The sequence below is a fragment of the Lipophrys pholis genome (assembly GCF_963383615.2).
Source record: "Lipophrys pholis genome assembly, chromosome: 20".
Classification (NCBI taxonomy): Eukaryota; Metazoa; Chordata; class Actinopteri; order Blenniiformes; family Blenniidae; genus Lipophrys; species Lipophrys pholis.
In genome coordinates this window covers 90,001-116,462 of record NC_137648.1, presented here as the reverse complement: position 1 = coordinate 116,462, position 26,462 = coordinate 90,001, and the positions used below count along the sequence as shown (strand labels likewise).

Genomic DNA, 26,462 nt, shown 5'->3' with positions numbered 1-26,462 from the left:
CGTCATGCTGCAGGAGCTAGCCTTGAAGCTAACAGGACGTTTTCTCTAAAGAAGATAAAGGTTCTTCTAAACTGAGTTGGATGTTTTGAGGATGAATCCTTTCTTCAAGAGGAGACTTCCAGTTCTTCTAAAGGCCCAAATCTACTTGCTGCATTGCTCGTCCGCGGGCCGCGGCTGCGCACACGATCACATCCATGCTACGCGTCTGGGTTCACGTCGGTGCGCGTTCCATAACGTAACGCAACAATCTCAAAAATATTTCCACTTCTGTTGGCCGTCGTTTTCCTTTCCTGAAGATGTTTATATTTCACTGCAGGAGCTCAGAGTGTCCACTGCTGGTCGTTCAGTCCAGCGGGACCCTCGAGCATAGAGGAGGAGGACAATATTTCCGTGACACGGACCAGCGCGCACAGGGACAGTGTGTTTGTGCCTTTAAGCTGTGAAGCTTCTGCTGGCTTTAGGGTCGGCCCGTCGTCTGGAGGGATGTCAAACATAAGGCCCGTGAGCCAAAACCGGCCCGCCAGAGGCTTTAATCCAGTCTGGAAAACCACCAAGCAGATTGTACAAATTTCAAAGAAAACATTGATTTATTTATTTTTTTTAATCAAATTTCTTAAGCGTAGCAACACGACACCGAGACGCGCGCGGAGATATCAGCGACGCTGCCATGAATGCTAGCTACCTTGTTGCTATCAAACTAGCCTCAAAGCCAAACTGTCAGGAGGAGAAGTACCAGAAGGTTTCATTAAAACTGGCTTTATCTTGAGATTATGGTCATTTTCTAGAGGAATCGTCTGGTTTTGTAAAAACAAACCAAAAGAAGATATCTTTATAAACTGCATAAAGGAAAAGTTTAAAGTTTGAACTCACATTTACACGACAATCAGTGAAACCGTATGAACTTCATCTTGTTTTGGGTGTCCATGTACACGGCAACCGTCACTTTTTTAAACCGACTCCCAGGGTGGAACTTTTCTATGATGCTTCCGTCTCCCGCCTGTAGAGACCGCCAGAGGCTACGGAGCACTGTTACTGCGCACTGCGTGTGCCTCAGTAGCAGCAAAACTCCCAGTCCGTATTCTCAGTGGATCGTCTTGATTGGGAGCTTCCTGGTTGAGATTCACCCTGAAGAGCATCCGATTCCTCATCTGTCTATACAAACGTTGGGTACTCTCCAGTTTGTTAACGTTTATAGTGTATTGTTGCACACATGTATGTGTGGTATCACTACAAAAACAACCAGCAGCACAACCTTGTGGCCTGGCAGGCTAACTGCATCATTTTCAGCATTTCTGCCGTTGCCGTGTAAACACAAAACCTCTGGCGTCCTTACTCGGACCGTTGCCGTGTAAACTGGGCCCAATTTCAAATGTTATGATGGCACTATTTTCCCGATCAGGCTGAATGTGGAACAGGAACTAAAATGAGTTTGACGCTGTAGATCCAGAGTGTTCTCCACATTAACTGTAGATCCAGAGGGTTCTCCATATTAACTGTAGATCCAGAGTGTTCTCCACATTAACTGTAGATCCAGAGTGTTCTCCATATTAACTGTAGATCCAGAGGGTTCTCCACATTAACTGTAGATCCAGAGGGTTCTCCATATTAACTGTAGATCCAGAGGGTTCTCCACATTAACTGTAGATCCAGAGGGTTCTCCATATTAACTGTAGATCCAGAGTGTTCTCCACATTAACTGTAGATCCAGAGGGTTCTCCATATTAACTGTAGATCCAGAGGGTTCTCCACATTAACTGTAGATCCAGAGTGTTCTCCACATTAACTGTAGATCCAGAGGGTTCTCCATATTAACTGTAGATCCAGAGGGTTCTCCATATTAACTGTAGATCCAGAGTGTTCTCCACATTAACTGTAGATCCAGAGGGTTCTCCATATTAACTGTAGATCCAGAGGGTTCTCCACATTAACTGTAGATCCAGAGGGTTCTCCATATTAACTGTAGATCCAGAGTGTTCTCCACATTAACTGTAGATCCAGAGGGTTCTCCATATTAACTGTAGATCCAGAGGGTTCTCCACATTAACTGTAGATCCAGAGGGTTCTCCATATTAACTGTAGATCCAGAGGGTTCTCCACATTAACTGTTAAATCAGAAGCTTCAGAAGAGATCCAGTATTTGTACAGAGCAGCCGGACGCAGTAGATGTTTCTTTATCTTGAGTCGACAGCTCTCAGACACTCGGCAGACGGTTTCTGTAAATTCAGTCGTCGATATGAAGTGAAACTGCTGCAGCCTCCGTCACCACAGCAGCCTCCGTTACCTCACCACAGCAGCCTCCGTCACCACAGCAGCCTCCGTTACCTCACCACAGCAGCCTCCGTCACCACAGCAGCCTCCGTTACCTCACCACAGCAGCCTCCGTCACCTCACCACAGCAGCCTCCGTCACCACAGCAGCCTCCGTTACCTCACCACAGCAGCCTCCGTTACCTCACCACAGCAGCCTCCGTCACCTCACCACAGCAGCTTCCGTCACCACAGCAGCCTCCGTTACCTCACCACAGCAGCCTCCGTCACCACATCAGCCTCCGTTACCTCACCACAGCAGCCTCCGTCACCTCACCACAGCAGCCTCTGTCACCTCACCACAGCAGCTTCCGTCACCACAGCAGCCTCCGTTACCTCACCACAGCAGCCTCCGTCACCACAGCAGCCTCCGTCACCACAGCAGCCTCCGTTACCTCACCACAGCAGCCTCCGTCACCACAGCAGCCTCCGTCACCACAGCAGCCTCCGTTACCTCACCACAGCAGCCTCCGTCACCACAGCAGCCTCCGTTACCTCACCACAGCAGCCTCCGTCACCACAGCAGCCTCCGTCACCACAGCAGCCTCCGTTACCTCACCACAGCAGCCTCCGTCACCACAGCAGCCTCCGTCACCACAGCAGCCTCCGTCCTCTCGCTCTGTCCTTCTGGTCTTACAGAGAGACGTCCTGCATGCTGAGAGGCTGGTTCATATCATTCCTCACCTCGTCTCTTCATCCGCAGTGGGAACTTCTCTAGAACCACAGCTGATAAATGAGGACCAACATCTTGGTCGTTTAGTAAAGAAGTGCTGATGTGATCATTAGATGCATGTGAGCACTGACCTTCTTTCCACTTCTACACTGCAGAGTTAAACACTTTCATTATCACTCCTTTCCTAGAGGAGCCTCCGGGAGCTCGGCGAGCTCCAGACTGCTTTCAGGCCATCTTGATTCCAGAATAAAAGTTTTCCGCCTGCGTCCAGGCGCCTTGTCTTCTGTGTTTCAGCTCGTTTCACTGGATTCATTTCAGTTTTATGATATATAAGCTACTCTTGGACTGGATTCAGGCTGAATGGTGAAGAGCTTGAATTCTGCTCTGGATTGGGACGGATTGTCGGTTCTGGTCTGGCTCCAGGTTTAGGCTGGTTTTCAGACTGGTTTAATGCAGACTTCAAACTACTTTTGGACTTTATTGCAGTTTTATACTCATTCTTTAAATCGTTATCAGCTAACTTTGGGTTGTTTTCAGACTAAATATTGATTAGCTTGAATTATTCACTTGATTGATGTGGATTTTAGACACGTGTACTACTAGCTTCAGGCTGAATACTCTCAATAGTTTCTGCTAGTTTTGCTCCGGTTCCAGGTTTGGGCTTGATTTTTGACTTTGGACTAGTTTAGGAAAGATGTCCGGCTCGTTTTAGAGTTGATGTCACGTTAGCAGCGAGCTCATTTATGAAGGGTTTCAGGCTTTAGGTTTGGAGTTGAGATTATGTGGGTTTTTAATTTGTTTTATACCCAAAAAGACATTTGAAAAGGCTTCCAGCAAGGTTTGGGGTAGTTTCCAGGTCGTTTACTTTTGTGCTGGCTCTGGACTAGTTTGGTTTCAGGCTGAACTTCTAGGACAATCACTCAAATGTTTGTTTGAACTAAACAACACGATGATCCCACCAATCACTCCTCCTCCTTCCTCAGGCAAACTGATGGCGTACGACGCAGACGGGGATGGAGACTTTGATGTGGAGGACGCCAAAGTTCTGCTCGGCAAGTCCTCTTTGGTTTATCCTCTTCCCTCTCTGGTGTGGTTTGTGGCTGAGTAACTTTTTGACCACGAGAGGTCAGTCCAGGCCGGATCTTCTTGCGTCAGGTGGTGCAGTTTGCTCATATAGAATCATTCATATGGGACTGATATAACCTGACGGCAGCTGGATCGAGAGCTGAACCACATTAGGAAGTCTTCACAGTCTACTTACTGTCTAGGAGCTCCATGTGTTTAGCCAGCAGGAAGCCGTGTCGCTAAGACAGGAAGTGAAGGAATTGGGGCGCGTTCACACCAGCGCTGTTTGTGATCCGGACCAGAGTTCACTTCAGGGACTTTCAGGGAAAGTCTGCTTCGTTTGGTCAGGTGTGAACGCTCCCCTGAACTCTGATCCGGATCAGACAAGTGAACTCTGGTTCACTTGAAAACGTGGGTCTCAGTTCACTTGCAAGTGAACTGGAGACTTTCCAGCGAGCGGAGTGAAATCCAGGAGTGAGATCCAGGAGTGAGAGGCGGGAGTGAGAGGCAGGACATCGAGCGCAGTGTATTTCGGGTAGTTAACAAACAAAGCTAATGCCGCAAATTCAAAGAAGTAGACGCAGAAAGAAAAAGTTGGAAAATATCTTGTGAGCAGAAGTGAGGAAGAAGTATGAGGAGGAAGTAGTGAAGAGGAAGTAGACTACTTCCTCTCTGCTTCCTCTTCACTACTTTCTCCTCGTACTTCCTCCTCAACTACTTCCTCCTCTCTACTTCCTCCTCTCTACTTCCTTTTCACTACTTCCTTCTCAACTACTTCCTCCTCTCTACTTCCTCCTCTCTACTTCGTTTTCACTACTTCCTCCTCATACTTCCTCCTCTGTAAGTAAGGAGGAAGTAGAGATGAAGTAGAGAGGAGGGAGTACGGTGGAAGAAGTAGTTTTGAAGAATGACTGAGGAAGAAGCAGTGAGGAGGAAGTAGTCAGAAAGGCGCTCATTGCTATCTGGTCTGAAGACTATATATCGCGGTTGTTCGTGGCTACCCGTCAGCCACGAACAAATTAGCCCATTTAGTTACTAGCTGGCTAAAGGGGCGGTTCTTCCAGTTTGGTCTGGACCAATCAATGAGCTGGTTTTTACTTTGTCATGCTTTACTTCCTCTTTGGTCAATGTTTGTTTTCGGCGACAGCGCCACCAAACCAGCAGCTGTTCTAGTGGTGTGGCGTTAGGGTTAGGGTTAAGGTTAGGGTTAGGGTTAAGGTTAGGGTTAGAGTTAGGGTTAGGGTTGTCCAGGGTTAGGGTTACGGTTAGGGTTAGGGTTGTCCAGGGTTAGGGTTAGGGTTAAGGTTACGGTTAGGGTTACGGTTAGGGTTAGGGTTGTCCAGGGTTAGGGTTAGGGTTAGGGTTAGGGTTACGGTTAGGGTTAGGGTTGTCCAGGGTTAGGGTTAGGGTTACGGTTAGGGTTAGGGTTGTCCAGGGTTAAGGTTAGGGTTAGGGTTAGGGTTGTCCAGGGTTAGGGTTAGGGTTAAGGTTACGGTTAGGGTTAGGGTTGTCCAGGGTTAGGGTTAAGGTTAGGGTTAGAGTTAGGGTTAGGGTTGTCCAGGGTTAGGGTTACGGTTAGGGTTAGGGTTGTCCAGGGTTAGGGTTAGGGTTAGGGTTACGGTTAGGGTTAGGGTTGTCCAGGGTTAAGGTTAGGGTTAGGTTTAGGGTTGTCCAGGCGGTTTGAGCCGCTCCCAAACCTACAATGTGAACGCAAAGCAAACCAAATGAAGGAGTCCCGGACTCTCCTGGTGTGAATAAAGGTGCTTTCACACCAGGAGAGTCCCGGACTCTCCTGGTGTGAAAGGGTTAGGGTTAGGGTTAGGGACTCTCCTGGTGTGAAAGGGTTAGGGTTAGGGTTAGGGACTCTCCTGGTGTGAAAGGGTTAGGGTTAGGGTTAGGGTTAGGGACTCTCCTGGTGTGAAAGGGTTAGGGTTAGGGTTAGGGACTCTCCTGGTGTGAAAGGGTTAGGGTTAGGGTTAGGGTTAGGGACTCTCCTGGTGTGAAAGGGTTAGGGTTAGGGTTAGGGTTAGGGACTCTCCTGGTGTGAAAGGGTTAGGGTTAGGGTTAGGGACTCTCCTGGTGTGAAAGGGTTAGGGTTAGGGTTAGGGTTAGGGACTCTCCTGGTGTGAAAGGGTTAGGGTTAGGGACTCTCCTGGTGTGAAAGGGTTAGGGTTAGGGTTAGGGTTAGGGACTCTCCTGGTGTGAGGGTTAGGGTTAGGGTTAGGGTTAGGGTTAGGGTTAGGGACTCTCCTGGTGTGAAAGGGTTAGGGTTAGGGACTCTCCTGGTGTGAAAGGGTTAGGGTTAGGGTTAGGGTTAGGGACTCTCCTGGTGTGAAAGGGTTAGGGTTAGGGTTAGGGTTAGGGACTCTCCTGGTGTGAAAGCACCTTTCTTCACACTCTGTGCTTCATCTTGAACTGACGGTTTCTCTCTTCTCTCATTTCATCACCTTTTTATTTTGGGTCTTATGTTTTGTCCTGGTGGACCTTTGTTTCCTTTATGTTCCTCCCTCATTTCCTCTTTAATTTACCCCTTCATGGCCCTCCTCCACCCCTTCCTCCTCCTCTCCTCCATCTCGTCCTTTTGTTTCTTCTCTCTCTCTCTCTCTCTCTCTCTCTCTCTCTCTCTCTCTCTCTCTCTCCCCGTCAGGCCTCACCAAAGATGGCGACGGTAGCGCCAACGCAGAGTCGCTTGAGGAGGTTCTTAATATTTTAGCAGAGGAAGGCTCTGATTGGATCTATGGCTTCTTCACCTTCCTCCATGACGTAGTGTCCTCACCTGTAGAGCGAGGTGAGGCAGTGGAGGACAAGGAGGAGGTGGAGGGCGACCAGGAGGAGGAGGAGGAGGAGGACGGGACGGTTTCCTCGTCTGACAAGGAAGTCAAAGGAGTCATATTAGACCTCCAGAACCAGTAGGTGCCCCGGCAGTAAGCAGGGCCCACCTGGTCCTGAGACTGACCGGTGAGGACTAGTCTGGACCCACTGAAGCCCGGTCCACAGGAGGGGGAGGAGGGGGAGGAGGGGGAGGGGGAGGAGGAGGAGGACTGGTTTCCACTGCAGAGACAGAATCAACTCTGTCAACCAGAATCAAACACAAAGACCTAAAATAATCGAGCAGGTTTCCCCTGAGGAGAACGTCAAGCCCAAAGGGTGTGGAAGGTTCTTATCAGTCCCATAGCCGGAGAACGTGACTGTACCTGCTAGAGCCAGAAGGTTGGGTTCAAGGTGGCCTCTAGTGGTCGTAGTTGGTATGACAACAGCAATGGAGAAGCCAGGAGACAAACCTTTCCTTTGAAAACTGCTGTGTTATCGTGGGAAAATGAAATGTTCCGTTATAATCTCACGTTAACATCGAACAACCAGATTCTTCTTCACGTTAAACCGTTTCCTCGTTTCACGTCGGAACATGAGATCACCTAAAAGTGTTGGAATGTAAATGTTTGATATGATACAGAAACTTTATCGCACAATAACACGCTGACGTCTTTTTTTCACTGTTAGTTATTCATCAACTCACAGTTCACACAAATACTCGCATACTTTACTCAAGTAGAAGTACCAGTACCTTTTTTTTAAACAGACGCTTTGGTGGTGAAAGGCTGACTCATATCTTTATGTAAGCACAAGTACAGAAAAATATGCTCGTTAAAGGACTTAAAAATAAAAAAGTAAAGGTTCTGGAATGTACTCGAGTACACAAACATACATTTATCATTTATTTTAAACGAATGACTTTTCATCATCATTCAAACTGTATCGTTGTTTTCAAGCGGAAATTAAATCTAGAATCTAGAAAAGACATAAATAACCTGGGTGTACTTTTACATTTGAAACAGGAAGTGTTGGATTTGAACAATGTAATCTGATTACTTCTGCAGCTTCAGTGTGGATAAATGTCAGTATAAGTGTGTATATATATATATATATATATATATAAGTAATGTCAGTATATATTGTGTCTAATAACTGAATGGTACAGTTACAGAATGACAGAAGTACAGTAGAAGTACTTCATTACTTGGTTATTGGAGATATATATATTGTGTAAAATACAAGAACGTACCACAAAGTTCTACTTTTTCACCCAACTGGCAGTTAGAAAAGAAGTTTCATCAGTTACAAACCGTCTTTTATTCACATTTCAGGGTTGAAGGTTCTGAGTACATGATTCTGGTTTCATGTAATCTGAGTACGTGATTCTGGTTTCATGTAATCTGAGTTCATGATTCTGGTTTCATGTAATCTGAGTTCATGATTCTGGTTTCATGTAATCTGAGTTCATGATTCTGGTTTCATGTAATCTGAGTACATGATTCTGGTTTCATGTAATCTGAGTACATGATTCTGGTTTCATGTAATCTGAGTACATGATTCTGGTTTCATAGTTCTTAATTCAGGGTTCTGGGTTCAGGATTCAAGGTTCTCTTTTCATGGTTCAGGGCTGAATATTCTGGGTTTATGGTTCTGTTTCCAGGGTTCTGTTAGTTGGGTTCTGTTGTTCTCTCTCATTGTAAGAGGCTTTGAGATGTTTGTTGATGTGATTTAGCGCTTTACAAATAAAATTGAATTGAATTGAATTCATGGTTCATGATTCTGGTTTCATGGTTCTTAGTTCAGGGTACTGGGTTCATACTTTTGGGTTTATTGTTCTGGGTTCATAATTTATGGTTCATAGTTAGGATTCATGGTTCAGGGTTTGTAATTGGGCTCTGGGTTCAGGTTTCATGGTTCTGGGTTCTGGGTTCATGGTTCTGGGTTCATGGTTCTGGGTTCATGGTTCCGAGTTGAGGACTGATCATAACCAGGTGTTAGTTGGTGTCTGCAGATCAATGTGACAGTGACTGTTGGACTTTAGAAGTGGATCAGGATGTAATGTGAAGCTGTGCGTACTCTCAGTTCTGTGCTGCACTTAAAATACTTTAAACTTCCTTTTTGATATTTTTAGAACCAAATGCCTTCACGCTTCTCAGTTTCCTGTCAGCGAAGAGAAGATTCTGGTTCCTTGTCCCGCCTTCTCGCTTTCCTTTGCTGATCCGGTTTCTGGATTCTTTGGGTTTTTGACTTCGAAGCGTTAAAATCCTACTTCAGTTTTACAGAGATACTTTCAGATACTTTGTTTGGTGTGAAAACAAAGCCAAGCTTTAATGATCTTAATGCTGCAGCTCCTCACTGATCCGCCATAACATTATGACCACTGAGAGGCGCCGTCCAGCGCTCCCATCAGCTCCTAACCCTCTAGGTTCATGGTGCCGTCTGATTCGGAATGGAAGAACTCTGCTGTCGCTCATGAACAATAAAAGTATTCAGTGAAACGGTGACGAGTCACGGTCACTTTGTTTCCTGTTTGGGTCCAGATGAGAAGTTAAAGGGCCATGCTCTGAGGAGGGGGGGTAACCTGTGTGTGTGTGTGTGTGTGTGTGTGTGTGTGTGTGTGTGTGTGTGTGTGTGTGTGTGTGTGTGTGTGTGTGTGTGTGTGTGTGTGTGTGTGTGTGTGTGTGTGTGTGTGTGTGTGTGTGTGTGTGTGTGTGTGTGTGGAAGAGAAGAAAGAGACGAAGAGGCGGGGGAAGGGTGAAGGTACCGCATGAGTGTGTCCACTTCACCTCAGCTTCAGAACCAATGAAAACATGTTACAGACTTTTCTCCTCCATTGTGTGAAATGAAACCTCCTTACTTCAACACTGGACTCAAGATGATGCATCTGTGGGATTACTGTGGGATTACTGTGGGATTACTGTGGGATTACTGTGGAGTTACTAACCTGGTTTAAAGTTGTATAAATCCAATCATGTAGTTTTAACTCCTGGTCTAAACACCCGACTACCCACTTTAACTTCTGGGAATCAGTTCAAATGTTTACTAGTTTAATGTTTACTAGTTTAATGTTTACTAGTTCAAATGTTTACTAGTTTAATGTTTACTAGTTTAATGTTTACTAGTTGGGAGGTTGTTTTTCTCCTCTTCCTTCACTAAACATTTGGTCTGATCAGGCTGGACCTCTGAGGATCAGTCCAGAGTGTACTGATCGGATCAGTACACTCTGGACTGATCCTCTGAGGTCCAGTCTCAGAGGATCAGTCCAGAGTGTACTGATCAGATCAGTACACTCTGGACTGATCCTCTGAGGTCCAGTCTCAGAGGATCAGTCCAGAGTGTACTGATCGGATCAGTACACACTGGACTGATCCTGCACTTTGGCCAAATACAGGAATAATGTGGAGAACTGAAGTGTTTAGAGGGTGTGGACCGAGCCTGGATCTGCTGGAGCTTTGCTTGTGTGGTGGTCTGCTCTGTCTGCTCTGCCTGCTCTGCTCTGACTGCTCTGTCTGCTCTGCTCTGTCTGATCTGACTGCTCTGTCTGCTCTGCCTGCTCTGCTCTGACTGCTCTGTCTGCTCTGCCTGCTCTGATCTGTCTGATCTGACTGCTCTGTCTGCTCTGCCTGCTCTGCTCTGACTGCTCTGTCTGCTCTGCTCTGACTGCTCTGACTGCTCTGTCTGCTCTGATCTGTCTGATCTGACTGCTCTGTCTGCTCTGCCTGCTCTGCTCTGACTGCTCTGCCTGCTCTGCTCTGTCTGATCTGACTGCTCTGTCTGCTCTGCCTGCTCTGCTCTGACTGCTCTGCCTGCTCTGCTCTGTCTGATCTGACTGCTCTGTCTGCTCTGCCTGCTCTGCTCTGACTGCTCTGTCTGCTCTGCTCTGCCTGCTCTGTCTGCTCTGCTCTGCCTGCTGGCTTTCTGGGACTTTTCCAACGTGGTCCTGTTTTCTTCCAGAGGAGGGGGTGTCAGCGGGGGCCCGTGGAGCCGTCAGGCCCCCTGGAGGTACCGTCCCGACCGTCTGAGGCTCCGTCTCTGTTTTCTAACCTGCCAACTTTCTTTAATGAGCTGATTTTTCTTTGCATCAGTAGAAGCTGCAGGAAGAGCTGCTGGTAGAAAGAGCAGCCCAGGTATTACAAGTTGAAGCTGCATGTTTGACTCATGACTGCGTGAATCAAATCTTTTCACCAACAAAGACAACATTTATTAGATTTGATGTTTAAAAGTTGATGATGTGGACTAATTGAACTCATGTAGTAAACCCTGGTCCCACGACAACAGCTTTATTCCACTAATCACAGCACTTCTTTTTCTGTTTATAAGGTCGAACTCAAAGCTCGTGATACACTGATCCCATATCTGGATCAAATATCGGCCTGATATCATCAAAACAGACGGCTCGGGTATCGGAACACCTATACCTGAGGCGATCTTTTACCTTTATATCTATTGCAGCGTAAGCTCCATTATGGACAGAAGGATAGAATCTGCTGGGTGGAAGTTTCTTCACACTGAACACTTCAACCAACCCAACAGCAGTTTGTAACGTCTCCTAAATGATTACCACTTTTCTTTTCTACATCTGAAAGTATAGAGCTTTTTAGGCCAACATGGTATCGGACCGGTATCGGACCGGTATCGGCCGATACTCAAAGCCTTAGCATCGGTGTCAGGATGAAAACTGGAAAAAGCTGGATTGGTGCATCTCTACTCTAAACCTCAAACCTGTAAATGGAAATGTTTTTCAATCACTTAAATACAAAGACGTTACCAATCAAAATCAAGCGTCTTTAACTGAAAAGGTTACCCCACCACCACAAAGCTTTAGTTTGAGCAGTTTTATGAATGAGTAAAGACTGTAAAGTATTAGAATGAATGTGAACTTCTGGTCCAGGAACTAGAGGAGAAGTGGCTGTTTCTGCCTTTGCAGTGTAAAACACTTTCAAATAACACTTCATTGACACCCACAACTGTTCATTGATTGGTTCCTTGAAAGAACTTCTGTCACTGCTAACAAGCACGAGTGTTGATGTGTAGGTGGAACTATTAATTGTTTGTTGTGTCCAGCCTTTAAAAACACCCAGAAGAACTTTCACATCGTCCAACAAGTCCTTTGTAGCTCCATCTGGAACATTTTAAGAACTTTTGAGTGTGAACATGTTCGGGCTGTCACTTCTTATAATAATCCAGATAAAACACATTTAAAATGGCCCCATGATTGATTGTGATGAGGTGGAACCCCCTCCTTCCCACCACATACCCTGAATATCTCCACTGATTCTCTGCTTGATTCATTCATTTTATCTTAAAACAACATGAGATGAACTGAAGCCTCGTTTCTACTGCACAGTATGTTCTGCTATGGTACAGGATGGGTTTGTGTGTGTTTCCACTGACAAAAGTTGTGGATAGTACCGAAAGTACTGTAGCCAACTGTTAACATATTTCGTAACCCTTCCGTTGAGGAACCTAGCACATCGGTACGGTTCCATAAGGCAGAGCTCCAACGCAGCTGCAATCAGAAATATGTCATCAGTCCTAGGAACTCTTACACACACGGGTTATTTTGGTTAACTGTGTTTATTGTAATGTGGATGCTACACTGCCCCCTGGTGTTCAGATGAGGTGCAGACGCTCCTCTCCATAACAGGAGCAGGAGATTCAGCAGGAGCTGGACGCTGCTGTTCACAATCACAAGCTTTTCCAAGCTGTGTCACAGAGAACAACAGATGTGTTCCTCGCTGGTCCTGCATCAACATTACATAATGATGTCACACACCTGCATCATCACACGGCCGTTCACAACCCCGTCTACATTTTAACCGTACTGTCTGCGGTGGAACTATCCGTGTCTGTACAATCACAGTTTAAAACATATAACGATAACAGATGGTTCAGAACTCCTATAGTGAAGTATCAACAACTTTAGGAAAGGAGGAGAACGCCGGCCACAAGTGGAAATATTTTTGGGATAGTAACATGATGAAGCGCCCACCGACATGAACCCTGAAATGTAGTATGAATGGAATTGCGTGCGTATACGCGTTCCACGTGCAAGTCGAAGCGGAATGTGCAATGTATGGAAGAGCCTTAACAAGTAACAGCTTCAACAAGAACCTCTAACTTCGAGTCCAAACAGATGGTCTAAACTATATATATAAATATATATATAAAAAGTGACAGTCCTCCAACATGTATAAAACAACTCTTTGCAGGATACAGTTGCTTTTGGAATGGTTCAGATATTCTGTCAACACAAACCGCGGAGACGTACGTTCCTGGTTCCCTTGGCGTTCTGCAACAACTGCATTTTGCACGAGCATCTCCCCTTTCCTACGTTGTTTAACAACCCCTTGTTTGTGGTGTTTCGGCACGTTTACGAGCTTCGTTCCACCGCCTTGTCCTGAAACTTTGTCAACCTCAAACCTCAGAACGACCCGTCACAGGCGCAAAGCTGCGCTCTGCCCTGCTGGAGGAGCTGAGGATGATTCATGAGAAGATGGAGGCCAAGAGGATCGCTCGCATCGCCGTGGCTGAGATCAGGGCCTTTCTCGCTGAGGAGGAGGAGCAGAGGGAGGCGGCCTGGGCGCTGAAGAAAAAGACCCTGGAGGAGGCCCAGGAGAGGCTGAAGATAGAGACGGAGAAGATGGAAAGAGTGGAAAAAGAGAGGTTCCAGAGGGAAGCATGGGAGAAGGCTGAGAAAGAAAGGATAGCTGGAGAGAGGGCAGAGAAAGAGAGACAAGAGCTTGAAAGACTGGCAAAGGAAAAGGCCGTCAGAGAAGAGAGGGAACAGGTGGAACGAGAGAAGGCGGAGAAGGAAAGGATAGAGAGAGAACGGCAGGAGAAGGAAAGATTAGAAAGAGAGAGGCTTGAAAAAGAACGGCTAGAGAGGGAACGCCTTGCCAAGGAAAAGGAAAGACTTGAGAGAGAAAGAATGGCCAAAGAGAAGGACAGGATGGAGAGGGAACAAATTGCTAAAGAAAAGGAGAGGCAGCAGAAGGAAAGGATAGAAAAAGAGAGGGAGGAGAAAGAGAGACTGGAGAGGGAAAAGGTTGCCAAAGAAAGGGAGAGACTTGCACGGGAGAAGGCAGAGAAAGAAAGACTGGAGAAAGAAAGACTGGAGAAAGAAAGACTGGCGAAAGAGAGACTGGAGAAAGAAAGACTGGAGAAAGAGAGACTGGAGAAAGAGAGACTGGAGAAAGAAAGACTGGAGAAAGAGAGACTGGAGAAAGAGAGACTGGCGAAAGAAAGACTGGAGAAAGAAAGACTGGAGAAAGAAAGACTGGAGAAAGAGAGACTGGCGAAAGAAAGACTGGAGAAAGAAAGACTGGAGAAAGAGAGACTGGAGAAAGAGAGACTGGCGAAAGAAAGACTGGAGAAAGAGAGACTGGAGAGGGAACGAATCGCTAAAGAAAGGGAGAGACTTTTGAGGGAAAGGCAAGAAAGAGAACGCCTTGCAAAGGAAAGGGAGAGACTTGAAAATGAGAGGATGGCCAAAGTGAAAGCTGAAAAAGAACAGATGGAGAAGGAGCGCTTAGCCAAAGAAAGGGAACGTTTGGAGAGAGAAAGACTGACCAAAGAGAGGGAAAGGTTAGCCAGAGAGAGGGCAGAGAGGGAACGAATCGCCAAGGAGAGGATGGAGAGAGCAGCAAAGGAGAAGGAAGAGCGGGAAAGGATGGAGAAAGAGCGTCTGGCCAGGGAAAGAGCGAGAGTGACTCAGGAGAGGGAGAAGGCCCACAGGGAGCTGCTGGAGAGGCAACGTCTCACCAGAGAGAAAGCTCTGCGGGAAAAGATGGAGGCGGAGAGGCTGCTGGCCAAGCAACGGAGCGTCCTGAGGGACGAAGCAAGGAAACCCAACGTCTCCCAGCCGAGGCCTCCGGCGGCAGGAGACAGACCCCAGAGGACGAGCACTTCGGCCGTCAGGAGGGTCAAGAGCGACGTGGAGGAGAAGAAGAAATGAAACCATGCTGTGAATTCATGACCTCACAAAAGGTGCTGAGGACTCTGATTGTTTCAAAGACTGATTTCTGATTCGTAACTTAACAAGCTGGTTAAACCGCCTCGCAGGGATGGTCCCACCATTCTAATGTTGAGTCAGGGATGGTCCCACCACCCTGACTCAACCTTCTAATGTTGAGTCAGGGTGGTGGGACCATCCCTGCAGGGTTGTGAAGGTTTTCAACTATCGATTCAAAAGATTGTCCAACTATAACCTTTGAGTCGGTTTCGATTTGGTTTTCTGGCGGGTTAACATCAGCCCTGTTCGATCCGGACCAGAGTTCACTTCAGGGACTTTCTGGAAAAGTCTACTTCGTTTGGGCAGGTGTGAACGCTCCCAGGAGCTCTGATCCGGATCAAACAAGTCAACTCTGGTCCCCATGAAAATGTGGGTCTCAGTTCATTTGCTGGTGAACTGTCTGCTCTGTGGACTCTCCAGCTGGGGGGGGGGGGGGGGTGACGGACAGCGCAGTACATTGTAGGTACTAAACAAACAAAGCTGACGGTGGAATCCCAATAAGGAGACGCAGAAAGAAAAAGTTGTAAAATAAGTTGAGTAGAGAGGAAGAAGTGTGAGAGACTCATTGATATCTGGTGGGAAGACTCTATATCATGGTTGTTTGTGGCTACCCATTAGCCACAAGCTAATTAGCCTTAAGCCACCACCGGCTAAAGGGGCGGGACTTCTGCTTCCGGTCTGGACCAATCGATGAGCCATGCTTCTTCTTTTCTTCATCGCTGGCCAGTTTGTTTTGGGCCATAGCGCCCCCAAATGAGCAACTGTTGTAATTGTGGGATGTTCTCCTAGGCAGGTTGCTCCAACCCCAAAGCACCAAGCCAACCAAATGAAGGTGTGAAAATTGGATTGAATATTTTTGTGAACGACGATCTGAAGGTCTCTTGAAGGCAGGAACAAACAAAATACCCATAAAATGATAAAAATCATAACGCCTGGATTATTATTTTAAACAGTCTAATCTAACCATGTAATAATCACAAGCTTATGAGGAAACACTTCTGTGCTCTTACTTTCATGCGGAGCTTATACATGAAGAATAATTGTGATAGCTGCAGTTTGTTGGTCTAACTTGTGAAACTAATCAGTCAACACACACCAGGGGGCGCTGGTGAGATGGTTTCCCCTGCTACTACTTGGGGGGGTCACCCTCAAGGCATAGCATAAACGTAAAAGCATAAAGCTGACGATACGTTTTTACACAAAAAACAGGTTAAAGTTGATTCATACAGTCGACCCGACATCGAATATCCCAAATATCCAATATCATGTTTTTGGTCTTTCCTCCGTCCTGACTACGCCCCCAGCGATTAGAGCCATCAGAGAATAATCGGCCAACAGTTGACGGCAATGTTCACACTTACTTTCACTCATAAAATACAGGCAGAGTTTTTCTGATCTTCTTATGTCACATATCCAGTAGAGGGCGCTCCGACTCCTGTCATGTCCCGCTCCAGTCACCCCTCAGCAGGAGGAAGTAGTGAAGAGTGAAAGGTTGAGTGTGAAGTACCCTGTTGTTGGACCGCAGTTGAAACTTCCTGATAAGCCGGAGTTTGAAAGTGTTTCTGTTTCTGTTTGTTCAAACCAGAATCGCCCACAAGAGGGCGACTGTGTTCCGTTGTTATCGTCGACACCTGAAACCCACCTCTGTTAAATTTAGCGGCTATCCGTGGCTAACTGGTCCGAGCCCGGCTGACCCCCCCTCACCTGGCTTTAAGGTCACGACCCCAGTTCAGTGTGAAGGAGAGTCACTCTTTGATAACCTCAGTGAGGCTGTGGGCGCCTCGCTGGAGCTTTTCTTCAGCGTAACATCTGGCGGTTAGCCGCTACTGCTAAAAGTTAGAACTTGGCCGCTAGCAAAACCATGACTAGCATAAACGCCGACCCCCATGTGACTTACAAATGAGCCTTTATTTCATTTTAAATCTGCAGGGTGCGTTGCTCTGCAGCTGGATATTTCTACATGTCTTCTCCATCATTATTTTAGCTTTAGCCGTTAGCAGCGTATGAACTTTGAACCCCGTCCTCATGAGTAACTGTTCCTGCAGCCAATCACGCGCAACAAACATCTTTTGACTGGAGGAAGTGACAGTGAGAAGAACGTTCAGACTGAGCTCCATGTTTTAATCAGTTATTTTTAATTTCCTAATGAATTTTAAGAGTTGATTTAAAGACGAGTTAAGGTTGGACTGGATACTTGAGAATACCCGCTGTTGACTCCTTTAAAATCTTTGGTGGCAAGCAAAGTAATTGTTTACATACTTAAAGGACCATGGGCGAGCTTTTTTACAATGAACACGTTCTCCGTCCATGCTTTTACTGCTGCGGTCACATTGACCAGACGTCTCCACCTTCCATGTGAAGCATCGACGCACATCAGTACTATTTGACATATTAACTTCAATGCGTCACGCCAGCACGAAAAATATTTATTCATCTGATATATCAGTTATCAGAATTTCTATTCCGTAGTATCGGTCGGGCCCTCGTCTCTATATTGCTGCTGTCATATTTTCTCTGACCACTCGATGGCGTCACATTCTTCACCTTGGGATTCTGCTTGGCTGTGTACAAATGGTTCCTTCACTGAGGAACCACACTTAATGTTTTCTGCCTCTCTACGTTGCTGCTGTCATATTTGCTCCAACCACCAGATGGCGCCTTTTGTTTGAGTCTGGGCTAATGCAGAGTAACAAAGTCTAAATAACGGGACGATGCCTTCCTCCTCGGTTTGCTTGTTACTTTGCAGGTTTTAGTTTTTTCATTTAGTGAATAAAATGTGTATATATGAAACTCTGCCAAGAAATGTGAAGTATTTCATCTTTTACTGAAGTTTTCTTTACTCATCTCCGATGTACTTTAGACGTTTGATTTTTTTCGATTGATTTTACAAAAGGAGAACGTGGTTTGAAGACGAACAGGAAGTTCAGTCTGAGATATCGGCCATTTCTCAATTCCAAGTATGTACTCACGTACTCTGCAAGTATATACCTGCAAGTACGTTCTCGGAAGTACAGACTTTTGGAATTTCTTGCCAAATGCATTCTGGGTAATTTAGCTTCCCAAGTCCACACAAGTGTGTTCCTGATGGTTCCTGGATAATGTGGGCGGGGGGAGAACCCGTCCAGGTATTTCATGCGTTCTCGATCAGGTGCGTACTTTGAATTGGATCAGTACTTGGTCTCCGGCTGATGTCGTTTCACAAGTACGCCAGGACGCAAGTACGAACGAACAGGCATATTGAGAAACGGCCGATACCTTCTAGACGGTACGGTTCCCTCTTCACTGAGGATCCGAGCTGGAGTGGGACTCGGTGGTTCTTTGTGTTCCTGTTGGACTTTTCCCTCCAATAAATGTTGCTTTACAAATCCAGCTGGTTCCTGTTTCTTGTTGCAGCAGCAGGTTTTTTACTGCCACTTAAATGTCACGTTTGATGTTTCTGTGCATAAAAGAAGGAAGTGTCAGTGTGGCTGAGTAATAGATTACTTCCTCCTGAGTTCATATCCACCTCCAACAGCACTTCCTCTCCTCTACCTCTCGTTTCCTTCCTTCTTCTCATTATCAGACTTCTTAGGTTCCTGAGCAGAGAACACCCAGTTGTCTGTCTTTCCACTGTGTCTCACGTCCGCTAAAGTGTCTCGTACGTTTTGTCTTTCTGAATGAAAAATGTTTCCTAATGTAAACAAATGATGCTTGTCCTGTTAAGGGTAGTATTTACCTTTCAGGAGTATCAGAGTACTGCACCCAGAGTCCTTGCATTCTCATGCAATCTTTTAGTTTGGTTTTTTAACCTCTTTGTAGGTTCTTTAGTAAAATTAGAGTAAAGACAGGCCGGTCCAACACTTTTGAGACGTCTGGTCACCTTCAAAATAAAACGTCAAACTTCACTGGAACGGATACGTTTAACAGGAAGTGTCTGACGTATGAAAACTTGTGAATCCTGAACAGGCCTGAAAGCAGCACAGACTGCAGACCTGGGAGCTCCAGCCCAGAAGAGACCAGGGGAGGAACCAGGCCAGGAACCAGGTGAGGAGGAACTAGGTGATGGGGAACCATGTGAGGAGACAACCAGATGATAGGGAACCAGGTGAAGAGGAGCCAGATGATTGAGAACCAGGCGAGGATGGAACCATATGAGAAGGGAACCATGTGAGGAGGAAGCATGTGAGGAGGGAACCATGAGAGAAGGGAACCTTCTGAGGAAGAACCATGAGAGAAGGGAACCTTCTGAGGAAGAACCATGAGAGGAGAGAACCAGGTTAGGAAGAACTATGAGAGGAGGGAACCTTCTGAGGAAGAACTATGAGGGTGGAGTCTTGGCTGAAACCTGAGCTGCCTTACTCCCTCTTCCTCTTCCTCTTCCTCCCCCTCTTCCTCTTCCTCTCCCTCCCCCTCCCCCTCTTCCTCTTCCTCCCCCTCTTCCTCTCCCTCTTCCTCCCCCTCTTCCTCTCCCTCTTCCTCCCCCTCTTCCTCTTCCTCTTCCTCCCCCTCTTCCTCTCCCTCCCCCTCTTCCTCCCCCCTTCCTCTTCCTCTTACGCTTCCTCCCCCTCTTCCTCTCCCTCCCCCTCTTCCTCCCCCCCTTCCTTTTTTTTTTTTTTTCTTTTTCCCTTGTCCTGTTCGGCAGCTTGGACCAACAATATGATGTGATTGAGAGCCTTCGGAGTCAGAACAGTTTTTGGTCTTGCAACAGGGAGAGACCTGGAGTCTCCTCCTGTTGCCTTCTCCGTCAGAAGTTGGCATGGCTGCCGTACACGACCGGGGGGGAACGCTCAAAGAGAGAGAGAAGAGAAAAGAGAGAAAAAGGTTGAGGGGGGAGGGGGGAGGGGGGAGGGGGGAAGGGGATAACATACAATGTCCTTGTTGTGCTACATATATTATTTGCAATAATCACACTCATCCAAATACTTTCCAACTGTTATTAGATTAACCAGCCTGAGCAGCTCTATCTAGACAGTAAGATGATTTTCTAGATTAACCAGCCTGAGCAGCTCTATCTAGACAGTAAGATGATTTCCTAGATTTAACCAGCCTGAGCAGCTCTATCTAGACAGTAAGATGATTTCCTAGATTTAACCAGCCTGAGCAGCTCTATCTAGACAGTAAGATGATTTCCTAGATTTAACCAGCCTGAGCAGCTCTATCTAGACAGTAACGTGAAGCAGGAACATGAAATAACAAAGAGGCAACAACAAAAGAGGAACATGATTTTTAAAGTTTGAGCAAATGATGACAGAGAACAAGCAACTTCAGAAGCACCTTTCGTGAGGAGTGAAAGTGTGTGTGTGTGTGCGTGTATGTGTGTGTGAGTGTGTGTGTGCGTGTATGTGTGTGTGAGTGTGTGTGGCTTGTCCACTGGGTGTGGCCGGAACTGTTGTGGGGGGACCCGTGGTGACACCCCGGGGTCCAAGGCCACCGCGCCCGGACACCGCCACCCCGGCAGACAGAAGCCCCCCAGGCCCGGGGAGACCCCAGCGAACCACCCCAGAGAGCCCCGCCCCCGCCCAAAAAGCACCCGACGGAGAATGCAGAGAGGAATCCCCCCCAGGCAAGAGGGGCCCACAAGAGAAGGACAAAGGGCACAGGGCCCCAGGCCCCGACCCAAGCCGCCAAGCCGAGAAAAGGCCGGAGCAGGGCCCCCGGGCTGAGCGGGCCGAGAGCCCCCCCAACCCCGGCGGCGAGTCCCACCGCACCCCCGGGAACAGGCCCACCCACCGCCCCCCCCCAACCCGGCAGGGCAGAGACGGCCCCAGCCGCCGCGCCCCGGACCAGCCCCGCCCCCAGACCCAGGAAAGCGAAGTCCGGCGCAGGCCCCGGTCGGAGAACAGTCAACTCTACACCCCCAGGAGCCTCATATTCCACCCGCCCCATAACCCCTCCCCCCGGGTCTTGATTGGGAAACCCAACCCATGACCCACCCCGCACACACACACACACACACACACACACACACACACACACGGAACGGGGGGGGGAGTGATGACTCTCGCACCCTCAGGCCGCCGGCCGGGCCCCCTCCCGGCCACCGCGGTATCCCAACCTCCACCAATCCAACAGCAAGTGGAGAAGGAGCACCGCACCCCAGCCCCCCCACAAGCGCCACGCCCGAGGGAGCGCGCCCCCCGCACTTCAGCCGCACTCACCCCGGGCCGGGGCGGGACCCCAGCGGGAGGTGCTGGGGGGAGCCACGTCTCCCGCCCTTCCCCTGCCCTATATGTGTGTTGGATGTATGTAAGGGTGTGTCTTTGTGTTTTGAAGAGGTGGATGCGATGTGTGTGTCTATGGTGCGGTTTACAATTGGGGGGTAGCGGGGCCCGGGCGTTCTACCGCTGACAAGCGGCAGAACCCCGAAAGCGGCTTACCCCCTCAAGACCCTGCATGACTAAGTGTGGTTAAAATTGTGGGTGGTGCAAAGTCGGGGGAGGACCCAGACCGCAATTAAGTAGCCTGGACCCCCCACCTAGGCACCGCCACACACACACAACCTCAAGACAGCAACACAAAGAATTTCCCACTGCATCATAACAATAATGCACTAAAACCTAGATACACACACATGAACATGAACCACATAATACATCTTTTAAATACACAAACATATACTTGTATACATGTACATACATTCTGTATATAATAATGAGAAAATGAGATCAAACTGAAATAATAACTGATATTTAAATAAAAGAAGATATTATGGAAATGTTTAAAAACAAAAACATAAACCCAAGAACAAAATCTAAATCTTATACTAAATTAAACTGGTTCCACTGGTGGTATGCAAGCGCCCTCTTGTGGTACGTGGGGGTAAATCATATATATATATTAGTTGGTTTGGTTTTTTTGACTTGTTTTGTTTTGTTTAAATAAAATTTCTTTAGACATATAGAAGAGTGTCAAAATAGTTTAAAACGTAGAATGAAAAGTACAAAACATGAAATTCATATTTAAAATAAATGTATCAGTAAAAGTGGACAGCTGCACGACGCTGAAGACGTTCTCTTAGGTATTTCTCTTCATTATGAACCATCGTGTTCCTCCACCTACGTTAAGACCAGTGTAAACAGAAAGTCTTTGTTTAGGTAAACTTATTCTGTTTCTTACTGAAGAACCCAGTGAGTCTGAAAGAACCCGTCCAGAACCTGCCGAGTCTCCAACCATCGAGTCCACACAGACTCTGGAGGCCCTGACTGAAGACCCCAAACCAGGCGAGTGTTCGACATCTGTACTCAACTACAGCTCCTGATGTTCTCCTGATGTTTCTCTAATGTTCTCCTGATGTTCTCCACCTCACACCTCTGGAACACTGAACTCTTCAATCTTCAGACTGTAACTTTCAGTTACAACCAACTCAGTGGAACATTGTAGCCTCCTGTAGAACCTCCTCTGTTCTGCTGTGTTCCCATTATGTCGCCGTCCTGTTCCCATCGTGTTCCCATTATGTTCCCATCATATTCCTGTCATGTTCCCATTATGTTCCTATCGTGTTCCCATCATGTTCCTGTCTTGTTCCCATCGTGTTCCCATCACGTTCCCATCATGTTCCTGTCATGTTCCCATTATGTTCCTGTCTTGTTCCCATCGTGTTCCCATCACGTTCCCATCATGTTCCTGTCATGTTCCCATCGTGTTCCCATCACGTTCCCATCATGTTCCTGTCATGTTCCCATCGTGTTCCCATTATGTTCCCATCATGTTCCTGTCTTGTTCCCATCGTGTTCCCATCACGTTCCCATCATGTTCCTGTCTTGTTCCCATCGTGTTCCCATCACGTTCCCATCATGTTCCTGTCATGTTCCCATTATGTTCCTGTCTTGTTCCCATCGTGTTCCCATCACGTTCCCATCATGTTCCTGTCATGTTCCCATCATGTTCCTGTCATGTTCCCATTATGTTCCTGTCTTGTTCCCATCGTGTTCCCATCACGTTCCCATCATGTTCCTGTCATGTTCCCATCATGTTCCTGTCTTGTTCCCATCGTGTTCCCATCGTGTTCCCATCACGTTCCTGTCTTGTTCCCATCGTGTTCCCATTATGTTCCCATCGTGTTCCTGTCATGTTCCCATTATGTTCCTGTCGTGTTCCCGTCACGTTCTCATCATGTTCCTGTCATGTTCCCATTATGTTCCTGTCATGTTCCCATCATGTTCCTGTCTTGTTCCCATCACGTTCCTGTCTTGTTCCCATCATGTTCCCATCACGTTCCCATCATGTTCCTGTCATGTTCCCATCATGTTCCTGTCATGTTCCCATTATGTTCCTGTCTTGTTCCCATCGTGTTCCCATCACGTTCCCATCGTGTTCCCATCACGTTCCCATCGTGTTCCTGTCATGTTCCCATTATGTTCCGATCGTGTTCCCGTCATGTTCAAGTCTTGTTCCCAACATGTTCCCATCGTGTTCCCATCATGTTCCTGTCTTGTTCCCATCATGTTTCTGTCTTGTTCCCATCATGTTTCTGTCTTGTTCCCATCGTGTTCCCATCACGTTCCCATCATGTTCCTGTCATGTTCCCATTGTGTTCCCATCATGTTCCTATCGTGTTCCCGTCATGTTCAAGTGTTGTTCCCAACATGTTCCCATTGTGTCATCTTCCCCTTATGTTCCCTTTGTGTTCCCGTCATGTTCCCGTTGTGTTCTCATCATTTTCCCGTCATGTTTCTACCATTGTGTGTGTGTCAGTCTTCCTGTTCTGCATGGTGACTGTTCTTTGAGAACCTGCTGCATGTTCTGACGGTAACCTGCTCTCTGTGTCTGATCCAGTCTCTGGATCTCAGGACGTGGACTCTGAAATCCAAGGTCAGTGCTGTGTGTGTGTGTGTGTGTGTGTGTGTGTGTGTGTGTGTGTGTGTGTGTGTGTGTGTGTGTGTGTGTGTGTGTGTGTGTGTGTGTGTGTGTGTGTGTGTGTGTGTGTGTTAATCTGCTGAAGTGTGTTGTCTCTCCAGCTGCCGTCCCTCTGCCTCCGTTTGTGGAAGACGACTTTGTTCCAGGTCAGTCTTTTTCATTTATTGTTTTTAAAAAGTTCCGTCTCATTTCTTTAAAGGAGTCGTCAGCTGCGGTTCTCGCAGATCCAGTCTCCCTTAAATTGTCTTTCAATCAATTCTTCAATTCATTAGGAAAAAGAATGAGAAATGAATGAAACAGGCGGGTTGATGACATTAGGCTCCGGCGTGACGGCAGCACAGGAGCCCAATCAAAACCTCCCGCTTTGGGGTGCGCCCCCTTGTGGGCCATTATGGTTTGAACCAAGAACCCTGATAAAATAAATGGTTTCACCTGAGGTCCAACACCAGAATGATTGTTTTAACAAGAAAACCTGGGATTGTCTCGTGATGACTCCTTTAAAATACTTCAACCTGTCCTGCGGGACGCCGCTGTGTGAGACATCGCATTAGAAAACAAAAGATTTTTTTAAAACTGTTCAAATAGACCAGTGCACAAAGGTTAGGAAATGTGCAGCATAATGAACGTGAGGGAACCAATTAAGAATAGACGGAACTATTTAGCATTCAGATTTAAATAATATCAATAAACCAGAAACAGACAATGAAGAAACAAGTTCACAAATCAAGTGAAACGTTCATGAACCAAGGGAAGAGAAGGGAACAGAAGGGAAGAGAAGGGAACAGAAGGGAAGAGAAGGGAACAGAAGGGAACAAATGATTATACCAAGTGTAAATTTGTGTTATTCCGCGGAGTGGTATTTAAAATATGATCCCCAAAAAATAAGGTAAGGGAAAATACATATCAACTAAATAATCAAAGAAAACTAACCCATAAAGTGTGATAATATTAAAGTTTAGGGAACACAATTATCAAACTGATGCAATATGTCGTTTATCTTACTGAATATAAACTGTAAAGGGAAAAAAATGTCATTGTCATAGAAATGGGTAAATAGAATTAAGAAAGCAATTTCTAGACTGTTCATGTGTTCATTCAGTTTAGAAGCACTTTACTGGGCAGTACAACAAGGGATCAAGAAATTGAGGGAACATGTGCTATACATGAGTAACCCAAGTGGAAGTAAATGAACAGGGAACTTAAAGGAACTGTGAACCCCAAAGCTTGTTAGCATGTAGCATGTAGCCCCCCCACTGTGAGAGCCCTGAAGCTCGTTAGCATGTAGCCTTGTTACTGTGTGAACCCCAAAGCCTATTAGCATTTAGCATGTAGCCTTGTTACTGTGTGAGCCCCAAAGCTCATTAGCATGTAGCTCTGCTACTGTGAGCGCCCCAAAGCCCATTAGCATGTAGCATGTAACCTTGCTACTGTGTGAGCCCCAAAGTCTGGTAGCATGTAGCATGTAGCCCTGAAACTCGTTAGCATGTAGCATGTTGCACAGCTTGAAGTTTAGCTGATGCACCTGAACGCCTCAGTCCAGCCGTCAGCTTCTGCAGTTCTGCACCAACCAACACAAACGTTCTGTTTTACTCCTGAAACAGTTCAGCTAAATGTGTTTCTGAAAACATCTGAAGCCAGAAATAAGCTGCGCAGTTGAAAAGTCAAAACGCCGTTTCACAGAAGTGTGCCTGGCGTGAGGGGGCGTGGCCTGTGAGTTTGCTCATCTTCAGACATATTAAGGAGGAAATTGGTCTTAAATCCTGAAGAGTCAAACTATTTACAAAATGTTGGAACAAATTGAGGAAAAAACGTTATTAAACTGTGAGAATCTTTCTTTCTGTACATAAAGTGAACTGAATAAATAACATGAACCTGTTTGTGTTGTAGATGATCCTGGAGACAGTAACTACCCTCATGGTGAGTCACTGCTCTCACTCTGTTCCCTCACCCCTCCACTCACTGTTCCCTCACTCCTTCATTTACTGTTCCCTCACCTCTTCATTTACTGTTCCCTCACCCCTTCACTCACTGTTCCCTCACCCTTTCATTCACTGTTCCCTCACTCCTTCACTCACTGTTCCCTCACCCTTTCATTCACTGTTCCCTCACTCCTTCATTTACTGTTCCCTCACCTCTTCATTTACTGTTCCCTCACCCCTTCATTTACTGTTCCCTCACCTCTTCATTTACTGTTCCCTCACCCTTTCATTCACTGTTCCCTCACCCCTTCATTTACTGTTCCCTCACCCCTTCACTCACTGTTCCCTCACCCTTTCATTCACTGTTCCCTCACTCCTTCATTTACTGTTCCCTCACCCCTTCACTCACTGTTCCCTCACTCCTTCATTTACTGTTCCCTCACCTCTTCATTTACTGTTCCCTCACCCCTTCATTTACTGTTCCCTCACCTCTTCATTTACTGTTCCCTCACCCTTTCATTCACTGTTCCCTCACCCCTTCATTTACTGTTCCCTCACCCCTTCACTCACTGTTCCCTCACCCTTTCATTCACTGTTCCCTCACTCCTTCATTTACTGTTCCCTCACCCCTTCACTCACTGTTCCCTCACCCTTTCATTCACTGTTCCCTCACTCCTTCATTTACTGTTCCCTCACCTCTTCATTTACTGTTCCCTCACCCCTTCATTTACTGTTCCCTCACCTCTTCATTTACTGTTCCCTCACCCTTTCATTCACTGTTCCCTCACCCCTTCATTTACTGTTCCCTCACTCCTTCATTTACTGTTCCCTCACCTCTT

General features: G+C 46.8%; 1 protein-coding gene across 5 annotated transcripts in view; it reads left to right on the top strand.

Moving 5' to 3' along the window:
• The window catches only part of unm_hu7910 (un-named hu7910), a 47,804-nt gene that overhangs the window by 12,988 nt on the left and 8,354 nt on the right, over window positions 1-26,462 (top strand). For all 5 annotated transcript variants that reach the window (XM_080489749.1, XM_080489748.1, XM_080489747.1 and 2 more), the window contains 6 exons: window positions 3,963-4,031; window positions 18,815-18,892; window positions 21,970-22,068; window positions 23,624-23,659; window positions 23,806-23,850; window positions 25,592-25,621. In XM_080489749.1, coding sequence (XP_080345875.1) covers window positions 3,963-4,031; window positions 18,815-18,892; window positions 21,970-22,068; window positions 23,624-23,659; window positions 23,806-23,850; window positions 25,592-25,621 — 357 coding nt within the window. The remainder of the gene's footprint in view (window positions 1-3,962; window positions 4,032-18,814; window positions 18,893-21,969; window positions 22,069-23,623; window positions 23,660-23,805; window positions 23,851-25,591; window positions 25,622-26,462) is intronic.